A 23,579-nucleotide genomic window follows, 5' to 3' on the forward strand; every position below is an offset into this window, starting at 1 on the left:
CACAAAGCAGTGAGGAAGCAACTGTCAGTTTCCTGTTGCAATTCTTGATACGTGAAGAATCAACCAAGGGGAATAACTTGATATTGCTTAACCATGAGTGAACAAGATTATGAAGAAAGTGGGACAACTCCAAGTGAGTCTCTTTAAAAGACAGTACTGTGGTTCTAATGAGTCTTTTACTGAAATAGCAGATTCTGTACTTACAGGAATATTTTAAAGAATTATAAAGAGCTTTTGCAGTGTATTTTCATTTGAAGTAGCCTTTGCTTGATTGTAATAGTAGCCTAAGTAAAGGAACTCAAGTTCAGTAATGTTGATGAGGTAATTGCTGGATATAGCATTAGAATTCTCAGTTATGTTAAGGAGTTTATAAGGAGCTTAAGTACACTGCATTCTGCTTTTCAAGATAACTTCCATAAATTGTGCTGAAGAAATTGGTGATATAGTAAATATACTTAGATATTTCTAAAAAAAAAAAAAAACCAACGCAATGACCTGCAACTTTGAAGTAGATTACACTGAGTTCTTAAACCCATCTGATGCAAAAATTCAGAGGCAAGATGTTTTCAAACAAGGTTATTGATGCCTTTTCATGATTTGAATTAAAGCAAGGTAGTTACTTTTGAAAATGTGAGTTTATGTTGGAGATCCAAAGAATACTTCTATATATTTTTGAATTAGGACTGGTAAGAAATTAAATTAAGATTATCTGAGTTTTCTTTAGTTGCCTGACAATTGAAAATTTGGACATCTAGGAAGTAAATATGCATGATAGAGACAGCAGTTACAGTTTTTTTTGCCACAGGCAGCTTTACTGGACGTGACACTTGTATACATCAGTTTTAGTGACTTTTAAACTTTCTGTATTTTTACCTTTTGTTTATATTAACAGTAAATGCTTGTTTACCCTTGTCTAAACAGGCTCTTCATATTCTTTGTGCGCAGTGGTTTGTTCTTGTATGTGACCAAATAATAACTTAATGAAAATGTTAATGTAGTTTTTATTAAAAACTGTTTTTTTTCACCTGCATCTGGCTAACAGGAAGCTGCTTCAAGTTATATGGACTATGATTAAGCATTGCCCTTTGGAAACTATGAAAGGTTAGGACTTCTTTATGAAGTATTATTCTTCAACTGCATTCTACTTTAGATAGCAGCCTATAAAGTTCTAGGGGGGAACAAGACATCTTAGCTTTACATGTGTACTTGTTTAGCGAACAGCTATACTTTATCATAGTTAAGCTGTCTTATTTGAGGCTGTGTGATTCAAAGGTTTTAGATCATTCTTACTTGTTAAAACACCACCTGTATTCTTTTGTCATATAAAAAGAATCTGGTTTTATTTTTCTGATAGATATTAAGCCCTTACAGCATGATAGGAGGCACAGATGCTTACTTTTTTGGACAAAATGTGTTTGAATACAAAGGCAAATAGAACACTTCTTGAATGTGAACAATAATAACAGATGTAGTGTGGGACAGTGAGGAAGCAGTGAATCTTGAAAGGATTTGGGGGTCAGACTGGAATAGAATATCATGAACTTGGTTTAATGCCATGGTAAAGAAGGCTAGCCTGATCTTTGGAGTAGAGAGGTGATGTATAATCTTCTGTAAATAGCATGATTGAGACTGGTGTTTGAAGGATCTATTTGATTTTTAAAGATTGAAATTTTTTTAAGTTATCTAAACTTAAACTGGAGAGAATGTTGCCGCAAAATAAAGGTTAGGAAAATGTTTTATGAACTTAACTGTTTCAGTTTTTTGGAAGGATACTTGAGATTTAATAAGTATAGTTACTTTCACAGATAGAAAATACTAAGTGTGAGTGGTGAAATTTAGAAGGTGTACTAAAATGTTACAGCTAGAAGTCTGAAAGAGCCCTATTTAAATAGAAATAAGGAACAATTTCTTTAATATTTTCCCAGTAATTAACAAACCCCCTTAATCTTTATAAAGATAAATTGGTAGGCTTTTTTCTTATTTCAGTTCTGAAAACAAAGAGAAATACTGGTCAAATCTCAGTATGTTTTTTCAGTTATAGAGTGCAACACAGAAACAATTCTGCAACCTGTGGAACAACAATATCAGACCATCTAATCTGATTTATTTTTATCCTTAATCTCTTGAGTAGGCATCCTAGTACAAATTTAGGATCACTTAAACAATCATTTCCTCCTCTACACCAAGCCCTGCTCTGCCAATTTCTCTAAGACAAGATGCCTGCAACACTTTTTTTTTTTTTTTTCCCTCATACTCTACCTCTTTTGATTTGAGATGGGGAAGGGATGGGAAAAGAGGAAAATGAACCACTCTAGTTTTATGATTTAGTAATGTTGGCATCAATGCTAAGAGAGTGGTTTTGCTTACAGTGATTGCTCATTCCTGCACTGGTGGATTCTCTAGTGAAAGCACAAGCATTTGTGTAGGGAACACACAAACTCATCTGGATTAAAAGTAGCAGCAAGAATAAAAACAAAAGCAAAACAACTATCTTCCAACTCATCATTAAGCATACACTACTGTTGCATTTAGAATGAAAAGTTCTGTTTGTGTGAGGAACAGTGTGATACAGGGACACAAATGGATGAGTGTTAAGTGTGAGAGGGAAATGAGAGGCCACCCCGTTGGTGGCAAAGATGGCTTCTGCCTGTTTAAGCTATACTGTTATGTTCTTTCTTACACTGTATAAAATAGACCAGTTTGCATCAGCTTAGAAACTTTTAAACAGTAGTATACCTTAAAGTATTCTACCTGTCAATGTTTGGGAAGATCACTGCTCTGAAACTTTGGAGGAGTACAAATTTGAACAAAGCACTGTCTTTTGGTTCTATGACCAACACTTTTAATTGTGATACGCAGGCATTTCTGATGTAAGTTTTGTTTGGTGTGTGGAAATGTTAATGAGAAGTCATCTGATGTCATTGGCAGCTCTAAACTCAAGGCTACCACAACTCTAGGATGGTTTGTGTTGACTTGTATTGGTTACACTGTGTTGGCAACTGGCGGGCTGGGGTGTCTGGGTGTGGATGTTGTGATCATCTGCCTGCATGAATGCTCTGAATATTACCTCCCAAACTTGAGATGTTTCTCCTGCCTTGTCTGCATGCAGCTGTATAGCTCATGTAGAAAAGAAAATGTAGTTTGTTGCAGGTAACTTCCATGTAAATATAGCTATACCCATCACAGTGTTTGACTATCTGTAGAAATCAAGAGTTGAAATTTTTGCGTGTCCCATCAACACAGAAAGTAGCAGACAGGCTTCTAGGAAAGGTACATTAGTTATGACTTTAGTTTGTGTACTGGTCCCTCAATAAGTACAGAGTTGAGCTATAGTATATGAACATTCCACAGCAGATTAAAACCAGTAATAATATTTTTTAAAATTATATATTTGGATGGGGAACCATTTATTTCTAGAGTTTAGGCTTTTATCACATTATGTTAAGTTGAAAGGAATGTCACATCAGGGTGTTTTTGGTTTTGGGTGTGTGTCATAAGACAGAGGAAACATTATACTTTAATCGAGCCCATAGAAGAGGTTTTTGTGGATTTATTTTGCCTTTCTTATGGATCTTTTAACACCAGTGGTGGTCTAAGATGAAACACTTGCTCAAATGGATGACTAATGTAATCCAGGTTTAAGTTTTTTTGTTTTGGTGTGTTGTTTGTTGTGTTATGTTGTTGTTACTGTTCCTGTTGTGCTTGGGGTTTTTTTGGGGGGGGGGGGGGGGGGGCTTTTTTTTGTTTGTTTTTGTTGGGGTTTTTTTGCCTGTAAGCCCTCATAACTTGAATTACTTTCAGAAATCAAGGAACAGTAAGTAGAGATACTTAGAGTGCTTTAGTTGCAGAAGTTTTAATTGGATTCCAGAAGATGTGCGGTTTAGGGGAATGTCTAGAACTACATTGAAAGTTAGCATTTTTACTGTATATTTAACTTGCCTCCACACCTGAGAAGAGTTAGAGTTGATGCAGTTTTATGGAAGCCTGAGAGAAAGGTACTTAGCTTGTCAGGCACTGGAACAGGCTGCCCAGGAAAGTGGTTGAGTCACCATCCCTAGAGGTGTTTAAAAGATGCATAAATGTGGTGCTTAGGGACATGGTTTAGTGGTGGAATTGATAGTGTTAGGTTAATGGCTGGACTGTAACCTCAAGGGTCTCTTCCAACCTAAATGATTTTGTGATTTGATTATCTTTAAGCTTACTCATAGAATTCAAGGGAATAGGGTTAAAATACAAAGCTGTAAATGGCTTGAGACTTACTAGTGGAATAAAATACTTATTTCTATATTCCATGCTACCTCAGTGGAAGCAACTAAAAGAATTTTTTTCTGTTTGCTCCATTCCACTTGACGCACCAGAGGTGACATTTGTGAAAAGTGTAAATCCTATATTTTTCTTTCAGTTCTGGTTTCCTAATGAATCCTTTCCTTTGAAGAAAGGATGAGCTATAGATTGCGATAGTAGCTTCTTTCATTAATCAGCAACTATCGTGAGACAATGTGTTGAGGTCCTAAACCTAGTTCTTTCTACTGGATGGTGTAATACATCTCAATTCAAGTTACATGTTTGTAAGGCTCAATGTATTTCTAAGCATAATAAATAAGCATGCCTCCAGAGGTTGTGGTTTTTAATTTACAGGCAATGTGACTTTTGCTGACAGCGATGCTGAAAACCCAAAGGAGCTTGTTCAAAGGTGTTCATAGTTTGTAGGATTAGTCAGTGAACTGCAGATGAGAGAGCACTTGTCAGTATGTTTTTGTGGTCACTTTTTCAGCATTGACTCCCTTTTAAATAGAGCTAAAATAGATAATCCTGATCATGTCAAATACTATTAAAATGCTGTACCAAACATCCACTAAGTATGAAAAGAGACAATTGTATTAAGGAAATGAGTTACAGAGTCTGGTACTGATAGGTTATTTTGAAGAGCAGCATTAGAAATCTTAAAAATAGATGGAATACTGATTGAAAACACTGGAAAATAATTTGAAGAATAGGAAACTTCAGTTCTTTGTTTTTTCCATTTGAAGTTTTAGATGTATTTGACAAGACTTGTTTGTTAGAGACATTGTGGTCTGAGCTTTTTCCTATTGGAGCAAAGCCAACTAACAGTTTGGTTAGAAATACAAGCATATAAAGGAAGACTTCACTATTTTCCTACCTACAGTTCAAAATATCTAATGTACAGTGCTGACATGCTGATTTTTTTTTGTAGTGGTGGTGGTTTTTGTGTTTTTTCCAACCTCCAAAGCTGGTAAGACAAAACTATATTCTTCAACCTCAGAATTATGCATACTGATTCACATTATTTGTTTGGCTACCATTTTGATATTTTGATTTTTTGATTAGTTTAATGATATCTACTGAGGTAGTGACTGCAGTTACACTACAATCTGTATGAAAACAAAAAAATACTAGAAATGTCCTAGCTCACTGTTTGAAGAGTAATCCTTTCTGAGGGGATTGGAAGTGCCCTGAAGGGAGAATTAATGTTTAGTTAGTAAGTACAGTGGCCAGCTGTCAATAGGCAAGAAAGTCAATAGAAGTGTAGTCTTAGCAAGACAAATATAATAGAATCATTTCAGTTGGAAGATACCATCAGGATCATTGAGCCCAGCAATAACCTAACCTAACTAAACCATGTCCCTAAGAACCTTGTGTAAACGCCTTTTGAACCCCAAACGTTTTCACATGGGGCATGATCCTTGTAATGAATGCTTTGCATAAACTTTAGCAAAAATAGCTCAATTCCTTGAAATGACCATGCTTAAAACAACAACAAAAACCAACAACAATGTTCAAAAAATATTGGGAAGAAAGTGCAATGTCTTAACTAAGAAGCCCTAGTGGTTGTACACATCAGCATGACGATGAGAGGAATTGGCATGTATTTGGTTAGGGACAGAGTTCATCTATGGAAAAGGTAACTCAACCTTCTAAATACATTGGAGCTGATCTATTTCAGGCTTTATTACAACCAAGATAATACTTTGTGCTGAGACTGGTGTCCATGTTTACAAGAGATTTGTTCTGGAACTTCATGTAGGGATTCATGTGCTGTAGGGACAGAGTGGAGGACATAGGGAGAAGAGTACAACTTGTTCTCCAGCTGTTCCTTAATTCTGTAGTAAAGAGACGGTGTAGGTGCTACTGTTGTAACTTGTGAATAGAAGGGCAAAAGTGTAGACAGGCAAAGTGGAACAGGGAAGGATTTGAGACCATTTGGAAATGCCAGTGTTATGACAGTAATAGGTAACATGTAATAGGTTTTGTGTTTGTGTGGACTAACAGGCAGTGAAAGGGATTCTGCTTTTTTTTGAGCGATATTCCAGAGCACATCAGGAGAACTACAGCTTAATGAGATTGAGATTTCAATCAGGAATAGAGTAAATGTAGGCTGTCATGAAAATGTCTCCATAACCTTTACAAAATAATTCCCCTTTATGTTGTTTTTTTCGTAAATTCCTGACTCAGCTACTGGAGTTCTTTTGAGGGAGTGGATAATGTAATGAAAAGGTAGTATGTGTTTGCTTGGTGTTGGTTGGTTTGTTGTTGTTGTTGGCCAGAAGATTTATGTGAAATTATATTATCAAGTGCTTTAAGTAAACTAGGAAGATGAGGCAGAGGAAAAGGGAGAGATCAGTGTATGTATTAAAGAATAATAAGTAATAGTTAAGAAGTGGAATAGTATATAAAGATTAGACTGTTAAACTTAATTTCCTTAAATGTGGACACTGTGTGGACACTCAGTGGACACTGAGTCCCCATGTCTGGGACAGTGTGTTTGGCAGCCACCTCCAGTGTTACCTAGAACCGTTTCTTAAGCCAGCATCTTCTGAATATGCCTTTTGTGGTATACCTTGTTTTTTTATTTTCCTTTTGTTTCCAATTGTTGTGCTTTTCCACCAGGAGATGGAATTGCCAAGGAAAGTAGTCCATTTATTAACAGTGCTGAGATGGACAGAGGAAACATGTATGAAGGAAAGAATATGGCTCTCTTTGAGGTAAGTTAAATACCCCCCAAATTGTATTCCACCTTTGATTGGGCTCTGGTAGCAAGACGAAAACAAGCAAACCCTTTTATTTCTCTCTTGAAATTTAATGAGGGAAAAATAATAACTTTTCAGTGGTTTGGTTCCTGCTAACATACCATTTCAGCGAATTTTAATGATATAATAAGAAAAAGCATGTTATTAAAAAGATGTTTTGTTCCTTCTATATTTTAGTTTATCTGTATAGGCAAGAACAGTAAATTTTGGTACACGCTAATAAGATACGAAATAAGCAGTCTTGCATGAAAAATTTTGTCTCAGATCTAGAAATTGTTACAGAAAGGTGCCGAAAGTTCAATCTAGTGGTTTTAACAAAGCAATTGTGAGGGTGAATTATCATGGACTCCACACAATCCAGTGTGAATTCAAGCAGAGGCAATTTATTGCAGAAACAAGCCTCCTTATATATGTGGTTATTTCCTGATCACACGTCCATGCTCCAAGCATGCATTAATTGATTGGATATTGTCTGTGTTCATGAGCTGTCCATGTGCTTGAGTCTCACTGCTGATAGGTCTGTTGATATACATCGTGTTGCTGCTGAACTATTTTACTCCCACAGTAGATCCTGTTTTCAGCTTGACGAGGTGGCCTTGAAATTCCTGTGGGCCTGGCTAGTTCAATAACAAATCTCCATCTGATAGAAACCCATCCACACATTTACTTCAAGAAAATTCCTTAAATCTCCCACAAGCAATATCCAGTTTTAAAAGGATTAGCAAATATGTTGAACAGGGGAACACAGATGTCTCTTAAAGCAGCAAAACTATAAAACAAACTGTGATAGGCCATGACTTAGTTACAGTATCTAATTACAGTGTAGAGCATACCATAGCTATTTTCTAATAGAAACATCTACTTTATAATGCAAGTTTAATACCTGTTTAATTTATTTACAGAAAAAATATATTTATATGCTACATTAAAGTGCCACTTTTGCAATGAAATAGTACTTTTAGTAAAGTTTGACTCAAGTTCTTCTACTTTAGTAGCATCAGCTGGTCTTGCTTTGATGCTTCTGTTAACAATAAACAATGTCCTTCCAACATTGTTTGCTTAGCCATCTTGCTGTTGTGTTCTACCTATTCTACCTATTTTTTTCTTGTTTTTCCCATACAATCTTGTCTCCTTTGAAGTATCTTTCCACAGAGGACATGATCTTTCAGCTCCTTCTTTCTGCATAACCTAAATAATGTATTTTTACTATTTTTCGATGAGTCTTCTTTTAAGGATCAAAGTAATGATGGTCATTAATTGTCTGTCAGTCATGTATGGAATTTCTTACAATTTTTGGAGGGAAACCATGGTAGTGGAGTTTTGTCACTGAATTTCTCTCCTTCAAGCTCTATTTCACAAAGCAATGTCCAAAACTTCCTGTTGCTTAAATTAACTGTTGTATTCCTCAGTGTTGATAAATGGGCTGTAGCTGCTTTTTTTGTCCCTAATCTCCTTTGAACATATACTTGCATCAGTTATTTTGAATAGTTGCTGACATTAAATCCTCAGATTATGGTATAATGATGACTGTCTTTTACATATCTGAGATTATAGACTGTGCTGTTACAGTGTTGCATTTAAGTCTTCCAGTGCTGTTGTGATGAATCTTTTTGGTAGTATGTATATCTCATAGTATGTTTCTAATGATCTTATTCTTCTACTGTTTTCAGCTGACTTGTGTTTTGAATTTTGTATGAACTATTACAAAGAAGTTCGGCTATTATAACTGTGGTTATCATGACCTAATGCCTTGGGCGGAGATGCCTTAGTTCTTGTCTTTGTTTGAAATCTTGATCTCTTGCCTACCTTCCAGTATTTGATCTTGTATACTTGATTGAGTTCTCTGGTTCTGCATTTCTTGGCATCCTTTCATTAAATGTGCTTCTCATGGATTTTATTTTTTTTTTTTTTAGCATATTCTTGTTTTGTAGCAGTTATTTGGCTAAAGAAAGATGGCCTGACTTCTGTGTCAAGTAATATTACATATGTGCAATTCCATATGATATGCATATGTGCCTGTATTTTCAACAAATACTTTAGAAGTAATATGCATGGTTAAAGATAAAATATGTAAGCCTGCTGCAGTATTCTTGAGAGCGGTCCTTAAGTATCTTGGTGTTTGAATAATTTGAAGCCATTCTCTAGACATAAGCAAGATGTTGGAAAAACACCATAATGACTTGACCCTGAAAACCATACTGTGATAGGAATAGAGTTATGTTCCAGCTGTAAAAAAGTGAAATATTGCAAAATAGCCATGTAGTGTTAAACTTCTAGAAAGATTTAGAATTCTTGTGGAAAACTGTCTGGTATTTTGTCATATTAACTTTTGGATTTGGGTGGATCAGGGCTGACCTGTTGAGTATGTGTTTGAAGTAGTACCATAAAATAATTTCTTAAAAGCCTATTTAATAAATGGAGTATTCTTAAAATACCAACAGGAGGAAATGGATAGTAATCCCATGGTGTCATCTCTTCTTAATAAACTGGCAAACTACACTAATCTGACTCAAGGTGTGGTGGAACATGAAGCAGATGAAGACAGCAAGCGAAAGGAAGTCAAGGTACTTAAAGTTGAAACAAAGCTAACTACAAAGAGGAGCATATTTCAACCTAAAAAGAGAATACGCAGATGCCTAAAAAGAGGAGTGAAGTTTGCATTTGCAGTAGGACTTGTGTTAACTCTGTTCTTGTCAGCATGTTTTAGCAAGATATTACTGTAAAAGCCCTTGATAAAATGTGTGCAAAGCCAGGACTGGAAACATACAGTGTATCCAGTTTCCTCTTCCTTTTTTTTTTAATTCTGTCCTTGTATGAGCATCAATCCTTTTGTCTACGTCCACTGAGGATACAATATGACTTTTTTTCCTGGATGGTTCATTAATACATGTTAATTGTCTGAGTTTTTACCTCAAGTTGAAATTTAAGGATAACTTGAGATTAAACAGGTCCCTCTCTTAAATCCACAAGCATATTTATTCTTGTTAACATGGCAGCAGTTTTCCTGAGTATCTCATTTCTGCGTGTTGTAGTATTTTTAAAACTTAGTGGACACATTCCAAGGAAACATTTTATTGCATGCCTCAAATATGATATTTACCGGGGCAGGGGGTGAAGGAAAGGCAGAGGCACATCACTTAACATACTTACTAGAAGACAGCAAGTGAACTCTTTGACAGTAGTCTACTGGATACCCACAGTGCTCATCTAGGCCTCTGTAGAAATGGAACATACGCAATAATTGGACTCTACAATGAGATGTTAGATTTATTCCTCTGTGAGCAGGGAGATGTTTCAGAAAGAGGAAGTTTAGATCAAAAACATGTGACCTGACAGGGTACAAAAACTCCCAGGCAAGGAGGAATGATAACCTGGAACTGGCTGGGCCTGGTGACTGAAACTTAGAAATTTACAATAGATACTAAGTAAAGTACTCAATGCAATTCCTCACTAACTCCATCTGCACTGAGCAGCCAGTCCCAGTAAACACCACCTAGTCCCAAACAGCTGATCCTGGAGAGAGGAGACAGAAAAAGGCAGAAAGGCCCAAAGGCCTCTGCAAAATGGCAGGATGGCAAAAAGACCATACTATATGTCTTGAATAGAACTACCCCAGCTCTGACAAAAAGAGCAAAGAAAGCGAAGATGATGTGAAAGAGATACTGGAAGATCCTGACTCTCTTTGAATATGAAGCATGATGCTAATGTGATGAATACTCTTATTAATCAGTCTGGATGTCAGTCAAGCTCTGCCCCATCCATGCCCCTCTTCCTCAATGCCTCACACCTGTGGGCAGAGTGTTCAGAATGTCCTTAGTTCTCAGATCAGAGCAATTAAAAACATTGACTCTGTGCTGGGATGTTATCTTCTTGTTCTCAAACTAAGTCCAAATAATGACTGTGCTAGCTATGAAAAAGAAAGATTTCTAACTGCACAAAGAAAATTAATTCATTTTCAGTCAAACCAGCACACTGTTTTTAGTTAAAAATTGAAAACACTTGCTGAATATTATTTTGTGGGCCAGCTGCATGGCAATGGTGATCAACTTTTTTGCAGAATGTACTTTGTATTTTGATTATGGCCATAACATCTCTTCAACGGTAAGTCTGTAGCTGGTGTTTTGGAAGAAAGTTTGTGAAGCTTTGTAATTAACAGAGAAAAGACCATCCTACCCCTGTCAGGATTTCATCCTAGTTCCTAGGGAACGAGACGGTTTGCTATCACAAATTATTTTTTCTTTTTGGGAATCTTTCTGCATAAATAACCTATGAGTGTTTGCAGAGCTGGTCACTCTGAAGCTACCATTCATTTTTACTTGGCATTTATTAATGAGGTATTTGTGATAAGTGTTTGTTGAAGGAAATCCTTATGTACTTAAATTGTTTAGTGCCAAGGAATTAGTGTTCTGACTTTGTTCCCAGGTTCCACGTATGGGCACTTTTATTGGTGTGTACCTGCCCTGCTTGCAGAACATCTTGGGAGTTATCCTTTTCCTACGTTTAACATGGATTGTGGGTACAGCTGGAGTTCTTGAGTCTTTCATCATTGTGTTCATGTGTTGTGCTTGCGTAAGTTAACCTTTTTATTTACTATTGGCCAAATCTTCTATTACAGGAGTACTGCTGCCTTCTAATTTATAAGCAGCAAAGAAAGATTTCTCCATAATGGTTAAGTATCAGTGTATTTGAGAGACATTAGATAGATAGATAGATATGCACTGAGTGTCATGTATTATTCTAGCCTATATGGAGTTTGAGTTCATCACAGTAAACTTTTGTTTGAAACATTATATGGATTTTATTAAAGCAGCTTTTAGCAAATATTTCCTTATTTACATTGAGGCCTGAATTGTCATGGTTTTCACAACTTCAGAACAAACTGAAATATAAACTACAAATGAATCCACAGTATTACGCCTATAAACTAATATATTGGAATGTGAGACCACTAGTAGATGATATTGTCGTAACAATGACACTTGATCAGTTTGTCACTACTATTTAATTGCAATAATGAATATCTTATTTTAAGTATATTCAGTGGTGGTCTGTATTCTTCCAGTTCTTTTTGAAGACTGCGTCAAACATTTAAATTTAACTGAATCATCTCGTGAAAAAAATTAGTACTTAATTTATATGGATATCCCAAACCAAAGATATGATCAATTTTGGTTGCTGTAACATCTTATTTAAAAAAAATAAAAAGTGTTACATTTGATCACTTGGTCTTACCCCATCTTTCAAAAAACTTTTAGTATTCTGAACTTCCTCTATTTCATCTTTCCACAGACTATGCTGACTGCAATCTCAATGAGTGCAATAGCAACAAATGGTGTAGTTCCAGGTAATGAAGAATTTTATTTTAAATAGTGAACAGTCAAATTCTGGAAGCTTAAAGCTGGGATAAGAAATTACTGTAGTCTGAGATATCAGAAGTAGTGCTTTTGTGTCAAGTGCCTATTTTCTTTTAACTGATCTATAAATGACTTTTTAGGGTGAGATGCAATATTTTAACTGAACTTTCTGGGAGTTACAAACTGTAGCATATTTTTGTCATCAATCATTTGGTTCTGGTTGAATGAAATATATGATGTTATAACTTGAACTAATGGAGACGCATCTTCATGCAAAGCAGATGTCTTTACAAATAGGCTTCTTTTTTTTACCTGAATTTTCCTAGACTCCATTTCTAAATGCTAGAGCTAGTTATGTTGTTTTCTACAAGAGTAACAACCAGTCTGCTGGCAGAAATCTCTTTGTATATTAGCATTCTAGTTAATGCTTATCTCCTTAAATTTTCAGGATAAATAGATCGACTTGTTTCTTTTCAATTATGAAGCTGAAATTTTTTTTAGATGCAAAATCAGTTGGCCCTTGAAGCTCTTCTCCATTTCAGTTTCTCAACACACTAAATAATATTGGTGTTCAGACATTGTCATGAACAGAAGTTTAAATGATTCCTCGCTTGCAGAGCTTCTCCAGCTCAGTAAGGGGTTCCAGAACTGATGCCTAAGTTGTTGGGTAAAAGTAAATGCTGTTGCTTGCACAGGTGTCAAATAGTTGTTTCATGGATACAGTGCCATATATGAAATATAAATACAATAGAAATTTTTGCTACAAATGCTTTATAATGAAATGTAGTTATTCTAATCAGATAACTAAAATATTCTGCTCTTTTATCCCTCATATTTTTAGAGTTTTTTGTAAAGGTTTTGCTTAACATCTGAGTGTCACAGAAATATTTGAAGTTTGCAGTTTTTACACTAGACAGGTCTTCATTCTCACTTTTTTTGTTGATACCATTTTTTAGATAAATGCTGCTTCTGCTGGAATGTATGGAGGAGGCAGAAAGCATGGATAGGAACCTAGGATTGAAAGAGACCTTCTAAACAGCAGGATCTTGTCTCTTAGCATTATGTGCAACAGCACTGTATTTAGTAAAAGGATTGGTGCTAAATCATAAATTTTTAATTTCTCATTTGTTCATATTGAAAAGCTGTTTCAGAATCTGCTCTTTGATTAGAAGTGTGTTTCTTATTTGCAGGCTAATTTTACATAAGGCTGGTGTATGTTTATTTAAAATACAGCTCTTCCTTTCTCTGTCTCCTTCCTCAGTTTTCACGAGTGGGACAAACATAATGAAACTAAGAGAAGATGGAGAGGGAACTAGAGAGGAGCATGCCTTGAGGGGGTTGGGTGGAAAGTCTAGATACTAAAGAGAGAAAAAGCTTGAAAGTTAAAGCCTTATTGAAAGGAATGGTACAGGTGAAATGGGAGGGGGGGCATGTAGCTTACAACTTAAAGGTGATGCATGTATATGGGAAGTATGAGTGAGAATTGAAAAAAATCGGGCAAAATGAATAGTATGAGCAGATAGGAAAAAACAGTCCCTACCTAACACTTATAAATGGTACTGAAAAAAATAACTGTAGTGAAAGTGGTAATGGTTTCATGTCCAGAAAAGAAAAAAGAATGCATTAGTGAATCAAATTCTGTTTTGTCCCCATCTCATAAAGAAATTGCTCTGGAAGTTTATTGTATGATTGAAGCTTGAGGTTAGAAACTGAAGATTGATTCACGTGTATTTGTACCTGTATATGCTTTTCTTAATTTACTTTTATATTGTTTAGCTTGTGGATTTTTCCTCTTTGGCATTTATTTTCTGTTCCGCATTTCACTTCAAAGTGTATGTTCTAACAGCCTATTTCATATATAGACATTAAATACAGATTTTGGTGTGAACGTTTCAATGGAGGCGCATGCAGTATTTATCTTGATTATGTTGACTGAGTGATTCAAATTTTTATTCTCTACTGCTGTCCTTAATCTGAAGGTCTTGAGTTGTTTTTTTTGTTGTTGTTTGTGGGGTGTGTGTTTTTTTTTTTTTTTGTTAAATTCACAGCTGGAGGCTCTTACTACATGATTTCAAGGTCTTTAGGACCAGAGTTTGGTGGAGCAGTGGGACTTTGTTTCTACTTGGGTACAACCTTTGCAGGAGCAATGTACATTCTCGGTACCATTGAAATTTTATTGGTAAGTACTATTTTTTCTTAAGATTAAATCTATTCGGTCTGTTTGGGGAGATTGCTGAGGAACACACTTGGCCTAAAATGCATACAAGTTTGGTGATTTTTTTTTTTTTCTTTAATGTTTTGATACTATATTTCTAGTATGTCAATATTTATTCTTTCTCTCCTTGTGACTATTTGAAAAAGTTCGAAAAATTGTGGTCAGCAATACGAAAACAAAGGCTGCTTGATATAAGTTTAGAATAAAGTAGGAAACAGAATTTGTTAACTGACGTTTACTAATTTGTACTAAATACAATATATGTCACCTTTTCATAACATGTTCTGAATACTGAATGTTTCTATGAATTATGCCTGCACTACTATACACCTACAGAGTTGCAAGGAAAACTATATTAATTTTAGTAAGACATACCTAGAATTCCAGAACAGAAGGGTGACTTTTTTGGTTTTTTGTTTTTTTTGGTGCCTAATTAAAACTACAACTTTTGTATCAAAAATGAAAATAAAATGCCATAAGAGATAGTGCAGTCCTTAGTGAAGTATTACATTAGATTGCAGATTAAATTATAGTTGTCAATACCTATTTTCAGCTCCTCTGAAATATCATTTGGATTTAGTGATGTTAAGTCAGTTTTAAAAAATAGTTAATTTACAAATGTGAAGGAAATAATTTCTTCTTTGAATGTTTGTCTGCATATGTTCATGGTGAGCTGCAGTGAACTTTAAAAAAGTTTATTCATAATATTATGCTGCTTTTGTGTTGTATGTTCTCCTTTCCTTTTCTGAACAAAAATGCACAGATGCACATAGCACTTCCTTTAGTTCACCTTAGACTTGGAATTGAAAAGCTAAAGATTCCATCTTGAGAGTCAGTTTATCTCTTTTTTTTCCTCTGGAGTCTCTCTTCAACTTTGAATGAAATCTTACTCATTTTTTTTCTTCTAACAGAAGGTGGTTTTGGTTACTTTCCTTGTGATTCTCACAGGTTTTAAGAAGGATATGGATTTTGTGGTATTACCCATACTTTTTCTTTTTAACTTTTTTTTTCTTGCTTGTAAGTTCTCAGTATATATCTTGTTTGACTTTTCCCAGGCTGTATGCCTTAGAGCTCTGAATCCTTTAGTGAGCTCTTCAGGGCATTTTGCAGTTACGTTCTATCTACTGGAATTAATTTTCCATTTTACTGTTCTGGTTTTGAGATCATGACTATAAGATTTAAAATCTGGCAACTGCTTCATAATAAGCAGTCAACATACACAGGTGGCTCTACATTTCTGTTGGAAGAATTGCTTACTTGAGGTAAGCATGACAAAAGTCCTTCTAAGCCATGTTTTCTTAAGATCTAGGACAGGAGCGTCAAATGCATTTTTCACCAGTGGCCACATCAGCCTCACGGTTGCCTTCAAAGGACCAAATGTGATGTTAGGACTGTATAACTACTCCTGCACTCATGCAGTCCTAACATTACATTTGGCCCTTTGAAGGCAACCGTGAGGCTGATGTGACCCCCGATTAAAATGAGTTTGACACCCCTGGTCTAGGAGGACTCCTCTCCTTCTTCCAAATGAAAATCTGTGGGCTTGGCAGTAGACAAGCATTCCCAGGATAACTCTAAGAAATTTTCAGCTTCCACATTACTTGACACTGGCATGTGCACTGGGCAAAGCTGCTACCCAATTAAAGGTTATGGAGAATGTGACTGGCATATCTCCTATGAGGTAGGAATTAAGAATCTATCCCACTTCCTTCTTTTCAGATTACTGACTTTGAGATTTCATATTCCTCCAAAGACACTGTGTCAGACTGCCTTTATGGCAGTGACCCAGCTACATTGGCTTTGCCTCATCCAGGAGGGGTCAGACAGTTGTTGGTCATCATATCAGAGACAGTGCTGGTATGCACAGGACGTACTTCAGAAATCCTCCTATTTGTTACTTGCTGTGAACTATGTCATAAATTCAAAGCAGCTTGGATTTGAAGTTAGATAGTCCTCCCTCACTACTGCTAGCTTGTGAGATATGATTTATGTTAACAACACTAGCACCATGTCGTGCTGTGTTCCCCCTATCTAAGAGTCATGCTGGCTTTAACTTGTATGGGGGTCAGCTGTGGAATTCAAAGTAAAAAGCATCCAAGGATGCCATATGTAGCAGAAGACTTCAGAACAGCCTAACCACAAGGCACAAGTATTTTATTGTTTTCTTCCCCTGGACTGGGATGTGGATCATTTAGAGGGACAGAAATCAATCATGTGCCGTGGCTCTCCACAGCAAAGGCTGTGAGAAGCAGAGCAACGATGTGCACAAGAAAACCTTCTGGAGTGCCTCCATACAGAGGCTGATACTTCTGCAGCATCACAATGTTGGACTTCTCTAGTAAGTATATGTAAATATTCTGTAATCAGGTTTTTGTTTTGCCTTGTTTTTGTTCATGGTGATGTGACAATAATAATATCTTCTAGCATTCTAGTAAATATTAATTTACTAGATTTAAATTTGGTCTAAAATTAATTAAATCTAAAGAAAATTCTAGTAAAGAATTGCCTATGTTGTGTTTTGGATTTTTGTTCTGAACATACCAGGATAGCTTCCTGCTCAAAGTTTTCTCCTGCCTTTAGAAGTGAAAATATTTAAGGATATTTAAGGTTTAACAGTTGTTTTGAAGGAGTGGAGTTGCTTCAATAGGTGAGCAGAGATTTTTTAATTTTTTTTTTTTATTTATTTTTTTTTGCTAAAGGTGTTAGAAGGAATAAAGAGATCTCCATCATGGAGTGTAGTACACAAATGTTTCAGAACTATAGGTCAGAATCTGCTTTTTCATTTGCGCTTATCAGTGCGAGTCCTATAAACTGTGTTTCCAATGTCTTTTCAGGTAGAACCCAGAAAAGTTATAGGAAATTGAAATCTGTAATAATAGAATCCTGTTTGAAATTAGAGTAGTTTGTCTGGTTTAGCATAGAACTAAGATTAGTCATACTAATCTTAAATTGTGCTGTTTTAACTTCAGATTAAAAATTAAGATAATCTCACCATTAAATGTTATTCAAGAGACAATATCTAAGGTATATTTGTTCAAATTTTATGAAATTTAGTGCATGGGCTACAGTACTGAAAACATTTTTTATTATGCTTTTCTTTGGCTCTTCATATTTTGTTTCAATCAATGAGATTATTAATCTGCAAATGCTTCAAATGAATAAATAAATCTAAAGATATATCTCGTTTGAGCTAATGTGTGTATGGTGTTTTTTTTTTTTCTCTCTCCTCCTCCTTCTTGTCAATAGCCTCTTTCAATCCACCCCACTTATCCCTTACCACCTCAGGTACACACATGAATTTAAGGAGTGGAAGCTTAAAGGGGGGAGAAGATGCTGGACTGAAAACAGTACCTCATTCTCAAAACTAATTTTTCTTCATCTCTGCCTCCCCCTTTCTTTTACCTCTACAATTTCTAAATGTCGATGTCATCTGGTTGAACTGGTTTGTGAAAGAATAAAACTGATATTGTATTACAAGTTTAGACTTTGAGGTTCAAGTAAATTGTTTTTTAATAAAAAGTTTGTTTTTACATGAATGATAGTTTGCCATATCTCTTGCAGACCTACATTTCTCCAAGTGCTGCTATATTTAAAGCGGAAGAGGTTGGTGAAGAAACAAAGGCTATGCTGAACAACATGCGAGTTTATGGAACGTGCATTATCCTTCTTATGGCCATAGTAGTGTTTGTGGGAGTGAAGTATGTCAACAAACTTGCATTGGTCTTCCTTGCCTGTGTGATTCTTTCCATCATTGCCATATATGCTGGAGTAATTAAGACTGCTTTTGACCCACCTGACTTTCCGTAAGTACAATAGCTTTAAGTAGTATGGTTGTATTAAATAAAAAGCGTATGGGGCAAATAGCTACCGTAACAATTTTACATTTTGAGCTAAACTTCAAAATACAAGCACAGTGGCTTCAATGGTAGGTTTTATGTGTTTTGGGCAATTACGTGCTCATTTGTTATTTTGAGCCTACCAGTCTGAATCTTTCTCATTCTTCATAAGACATGATAATTTGGAAAACGTTCTTTGGTAGTTAAAGTTACTGGCTGTTATCCCATCTGCACATGAAGAACAGGGAGGTGGTTTTTCTGACAGTAAATATAGCTGCTTTAGATAAAGATTTGAAGTTTTTACTTTATTCTGTAGGTTTTTAGTTTAAGACAATGTTGTAGCTATGAACTGTAGTTCTGAAAGAAAGGTACCTTCGGACTTTCTTTGTCATGAGGAAATCTTTGAAACTTGCATTTCTCCCTACTTAAAATGGAGACATTGCAGTGTTTATGAAGGCTTTCTATCTTCTTGTTAATAAAAATCAAATTTTATTGGCATAGTGTTTCTAAACAGTGCTATCTTCTACCTCTCTTACCTCCCTAAGAATGATTTCTTTTGTCTAGTTATCAGTATGCAAGTTGTATTTTTGTGGATCTTTTGCTGTCAAGATGATACTGCTTAACATGTTAGCAGAATAGCCTCGTAACTTTTGTTATGAAGTGCCATTTGTTATGCAGGACTGAAGTTATCCTTTGTGTGATTGTTACAGATTTCATAGTACTTTGAAGTGTTGATGGTTGTGTTATGCATTGAGTGTTAAACCAGTATTTGTGGACTGTCCTGTAAAATGATATCAAGTATTCTATTGAAAAAAAAATGTGCATTCAAAACTGATATTTTTTCTGAAGAAAACTTTTGAGTTTCTAAAACTGTAACTTCCAATAGGGATATACTTACATGTTTTAGTCACCTTCATAGGAAAAAGTGGGTTTATCTGGATATTTAGCATAGGTAAGGCTTATTATCAAGTTCCTGGAAACCTTATCTGTGGCTGCTGCTGTGAAATATTGTTTGAGGAAAACAAAAATAAAGGTTATATTCCAGTATATGTAGTTGTTCCACACTTTGGCCAGTCTGCCTCAAAATGAGAGTGTGGTTTTATATTATGGTAAAGGTGATCCGGTGGTGAGCTGATCACCAAAAAGACCAGCTTCCATCTAGTTTGTTAGTTAGGTTGGCATCACTAACCTCCGTTAGGTTTGGCTATTGTATAGATGGTAAAATAGTTTACCTCATGATCTCCTAGTTGAATCAAACTGTAAGAAGTTTCCATGGGCAGTCAACTCACCTGGCTGCTATATGGTCACCAAATCAATAGCATTTAAAATTAAAAACTAGCAAGGCAAGTGGCAAGATGTTATCTTGCAGAAAGCAGCAGCTTTCTGTTAAATCTGCTCAACTTAAATGTAATGCCCTGAAGCTATACTGGTGTCCTGTATTCTTCTTGAGGTATCTATTCTTAACTGGCATCAAAAATAGGATATTGCAGTAGGTCAGTATTCTGCTTGGTTTGGTATACTTGTTGTAATGCCAAATGGTATGCTTTTACTGTTTATCAGCTTCTTAACTGGACTCCTTCAGAAGTGTTAGATGTGTACTATGTGTTCTTCTACTTACCTGCCCAACACAGATATTTTCTTTGATGTTCCTTCTTTTGTTTTCTTAGATATTATATATAACTTCATTATCAAGCAACCCTGGAGTAGATAGCTCCTAAACATCTTTTGTGTAGCTCAGCAAATAAATGTTCTTAGATCTTTAATATTATTTGCTGTTAGGAAATTGCTTTTTGCGAACTGTTCTGTTTCTTTAATTTGAGTGTTTTAATTTCTTCCTGCTACGTGATTCTTTGATTTGTACTCCTATCAATGCTTTTTGATTTTGCTGTTTAATCCTGCTGGCTTATTTCCTACCTTTTGGAGTTTAGTATTTTTGAGGGCCATCTAAAATATTTATTTGCTAGGAAAGGATATGAGATAATTGCCTAATATTACTTTTGTATTTTCTTGGTCAGGCTCATTGTTATGTAAAGTATTACTCAATTTCACTTCTTATTTGTAGGGCTGGATAAATCATGATCTTCATTATTTAATGGCCAAGCTGCTTGAGTTGATTTTTATTTTCCAAAAAAAACATCAGAAGGCGAGATAACTATCAATACCTTAAAGTAGAAATGTTTGATCACTGTTTTAAAGATTATAGTATCTGCATATAAAACAACTATCAATATGCGGTTTCAGTAGATGTACTATAGGTTGTAAGATAGCTACTGAATAAAACAGGCTTATGGAGAAATCTAATGGACAAAAAAAATTGGTTTAATGCACAGCACTACATTGCAATATCACTGTTTTATTTTTTGTTTATAGTATCTGTCTCCTTGGAAACCGTACATTATCTAAACGCAGCTTTGATGTCTGTGCCAAATTTACTGAAAGCAATAATGAAACAAAGACTACAACTTTGTGGCGCCTATTCTGTGACAGTTCTATGTTTAATGCAACATGTGATGACTACTTTAGTCTCAATAACGTAACAGAAATTCAAGGGATTCCAGGAATAATGAGTGGAGTTCTAACTGGTAAGTTGGAAAGCACAGTAATTTGAAAGTTTGTGGACATCATTAATTTGGCCTGTAGCTGTTCTCTAATGTAGTGGTCTAGCCTGTTACTACTACTTTAGCTCTCATCTTTTTTGTGTGAAAGATTGCTACCTGGAGCATGCTTACTCTTATAAAGTTTCCATCTGTTTTTAGATGCTTTATATCAAATACTTTAATTTAGGGCTCATTTCAGTTTTATAGGCACTCTCTCAAAAGCCATGATTCTATTAAAAAAAAAATTAAAGTGTTTATTCCACCTATTTTTTCTTTTTAGTGTTTAGCTTTTTTATATGCCAGATACATGTATTTCAATAAGCTGTGCATTAATACATTCTCAAACTCTCCTGAGGGAGAACTTGTTTCAAATTTTCAGGTGATACATTGAGGAATAAAGTCCTGTGGCTTGTCCAATGTGATACAGCAAGTTAATGATGGGTTTGGAGAAAAAGTGGTCTTTCTAGCTTCTAGTCTAGCATTTGGACAGGAGGTGTTCTACAAAATGTATAGATTTTCTTCTGTTTACATTCCTGTATGGCTGTGGCAGCTTGGGATTCCAATTGGTCTGGGACATAAGATTAATTTTGAACATGTACTGGATTCTATTGTATACAAACACTGGTTTTGGGGATGAAATGGATGTTCTGATATATCTCCCCTTCTTCTCCTTAAAATAAGATTTGACTTAAATAAATATGCAACTCTACATAGGGACACTAGGCAGTCACTACTGCCATAGTAATTAATTCAGTTTATATTCTCAAATATAAAGGGTACAAATACATAGTAAAATACTAAAAAATCATCAAAATTTTTGTTTTAAATAAGTCACTCATTTTCCTCATTGACAAATGAAATTACTTTTGATTGGAATATTTGTTACAATAAATGTGACTTGGGGTTTGTTCTATGCATTTTTTTAATTTACCACATGCATATCTACATTTTTTCCTGAATATCTCTACGTTTCCTGCCGCAACTCAGAAGATAACTCTGTGTTCTGCATTTTGCTACTGTGTCAGCTTTAAGCTGTTTTGCTTTTGAAGGTTTCAGGCTGAGTACTAATTTTTCGTGTTTTGGAAAATTGTGCTTTGATTCTCTTCACTGATTAACATTTCTTTGAACTAGCGCTACTGTATACAAGTGCATTTTGCTATTCTGTTGTCAAGTAATGCTAAGCTTTCTAACAGCTGGGAGAGTCTACTGAAAGCTCAGTGTCAGGGATGTGTCTTCCAGTGTTCAATGCTTGATGCTTACCTCTAGTGAATTTCATCAACTGCATTATCTTCAGTCACTGAGTCTGATGTGTTTTTTCTGTAGTTTTTTGCAGTTGATTTTACTTCCACAACCTTGAATAACTGAGTATTACCCGTAAACTTTCTCACCTTGCCATTAGCTCCTTTTTCTAGGCCATTCAAGTGTACTGGAAAGCACTGGCTACATACTGCTACTTATCCTTGTGGAAGCTTACTCATGGCTTTCTTGTATTATAAAACTGTATTTACATTTACTCTTACCTGTTTTCTATCTTTGAACCATTTTTTTAATCCATGTGAGGAATTTTCCTCTTATCCCACGGCTACTATAGATTCATTGGGTGAAGAATCTTTCAAAAATATGGGAAATCTGGGTAGGACTGAATTAAGTAGATCGCCATCGTTTGTTTCCTGCAAGAAATCTGAATACTTCTGACAACGTTCTTTTACAAAAGCTAAGCTGAGACTTTCCCAGTTCCTCAAACTCAAGAAAAAAATCCCCCTGTGAATAGTTGCTGTTTATTTTCAGAACTCAAAGATAACACTTGTGTGTTTCCTGCTTCTATCCATTGTTATTGTTGCTATCAACTGTTCACCTGCAGATGCTTTTTGTGAACCTTTAGTTTTCTGGTATCTCTGAAACTCTCTTAAAGTTGGCCTTGTATTTGTCATGTTTCAGTCCTTAGCAATACCATTTCAGGTGGACTCATAGTTAGCCTCTCAGGTCTTTCAGTATTTTGGGAGATTCCAGGCTAAGTACAAATTTTTCTAATTTTGGAAAAATGTGCTCTAGTTCTCTTCACTGATAACACTTCTTTAAACTAGCACCACTGAATAAAAGTGCATTTCACTACCCTAGTGTCATGTAATGCTAAGCGGATCACCTTGTCCTGCTTGTGGAATGTGAGCACACATTCTGATACCTAATGTAAGCTTAAACATGACTGGCAAAGATTTCTCAAGGAGGATTTTCTTCCACTGATGGTGTATGTTCTGCTTTGTGTGAAGACTTTGCAGCTGCAGAGTCTGCACATTTAAGTTTCTGGAGCGGTGGCTGGGAAGACTCAGATATGCCTGTGTGTCTCAGGAAGTTTTTTTTTGTAAGTCCTCACACCGTTTACTAGGCATTTGTGTAGAGTAAGTATGCATCTCTTATATACCTTCTGTCGGTGTTATCCTAACAATAATAAATAATTCTACAAATAGCTAACCAAACATGCCCATGCATATGGCCCCAACAATAATGAAATAGTTCTGAAAACAGTTTCC

General features: G+C 35.5%; 1 protein-coding gene across 2 annotated transcripts in view; it reads left to right on the plus strand.

The window, feature by feature from the left end:
* Positions 1-23,579, plus strand: part of SLC12A7 (solute carrier family 12 member 7) — a gene marked incomplete at its 5' end in the record, with an annotated part of 67,889 nt that overhangs the window by 9,307 nt on the left and 35,003 nt on the right. For both annotated transcript variants that reach the window (XM_080338957.1, XM_080338958.1), the window contains 7 exons: positions 6,910-7,004; positions 9,491-9,613; positions 11,472-11,618; positions 12,339-12,393; positions 14,452-14,582; positions 18,180-18,421; positions 20,825-21,036. In XM_080338957.1, the coding sequence (XP_080195083.1) occupies positions 6,910-7,004; positions 9,491-9,613; positions 11,472-11,618; positions 12,339-12,393; positions 14,452-14,582; positions 18,180-18,421; positions 20,825-21,036 (1,005 nt within the window). The remainder of the gene's footprint in view (positions 1-6,909; positions 7,005-9,490; positions 9,614-11,471; positions 11,619-12,338; positions 12,394-14,451; positions 14,583-18,179; positions 18,422-20,824; positions 21,037-23,579) is intronic.

This window comes from Nesoenas mayeri (genome assembly GCF_963082525.1).
Source record: "Nesoenas mayeri genome assembly, chromosome: 2".
Lineage (NCBI taxonomy): Eukaryota > Metazoa > Chordata > Aves > Columbiformes > Columbidae > Nesoenas > Nesoenas mayeri.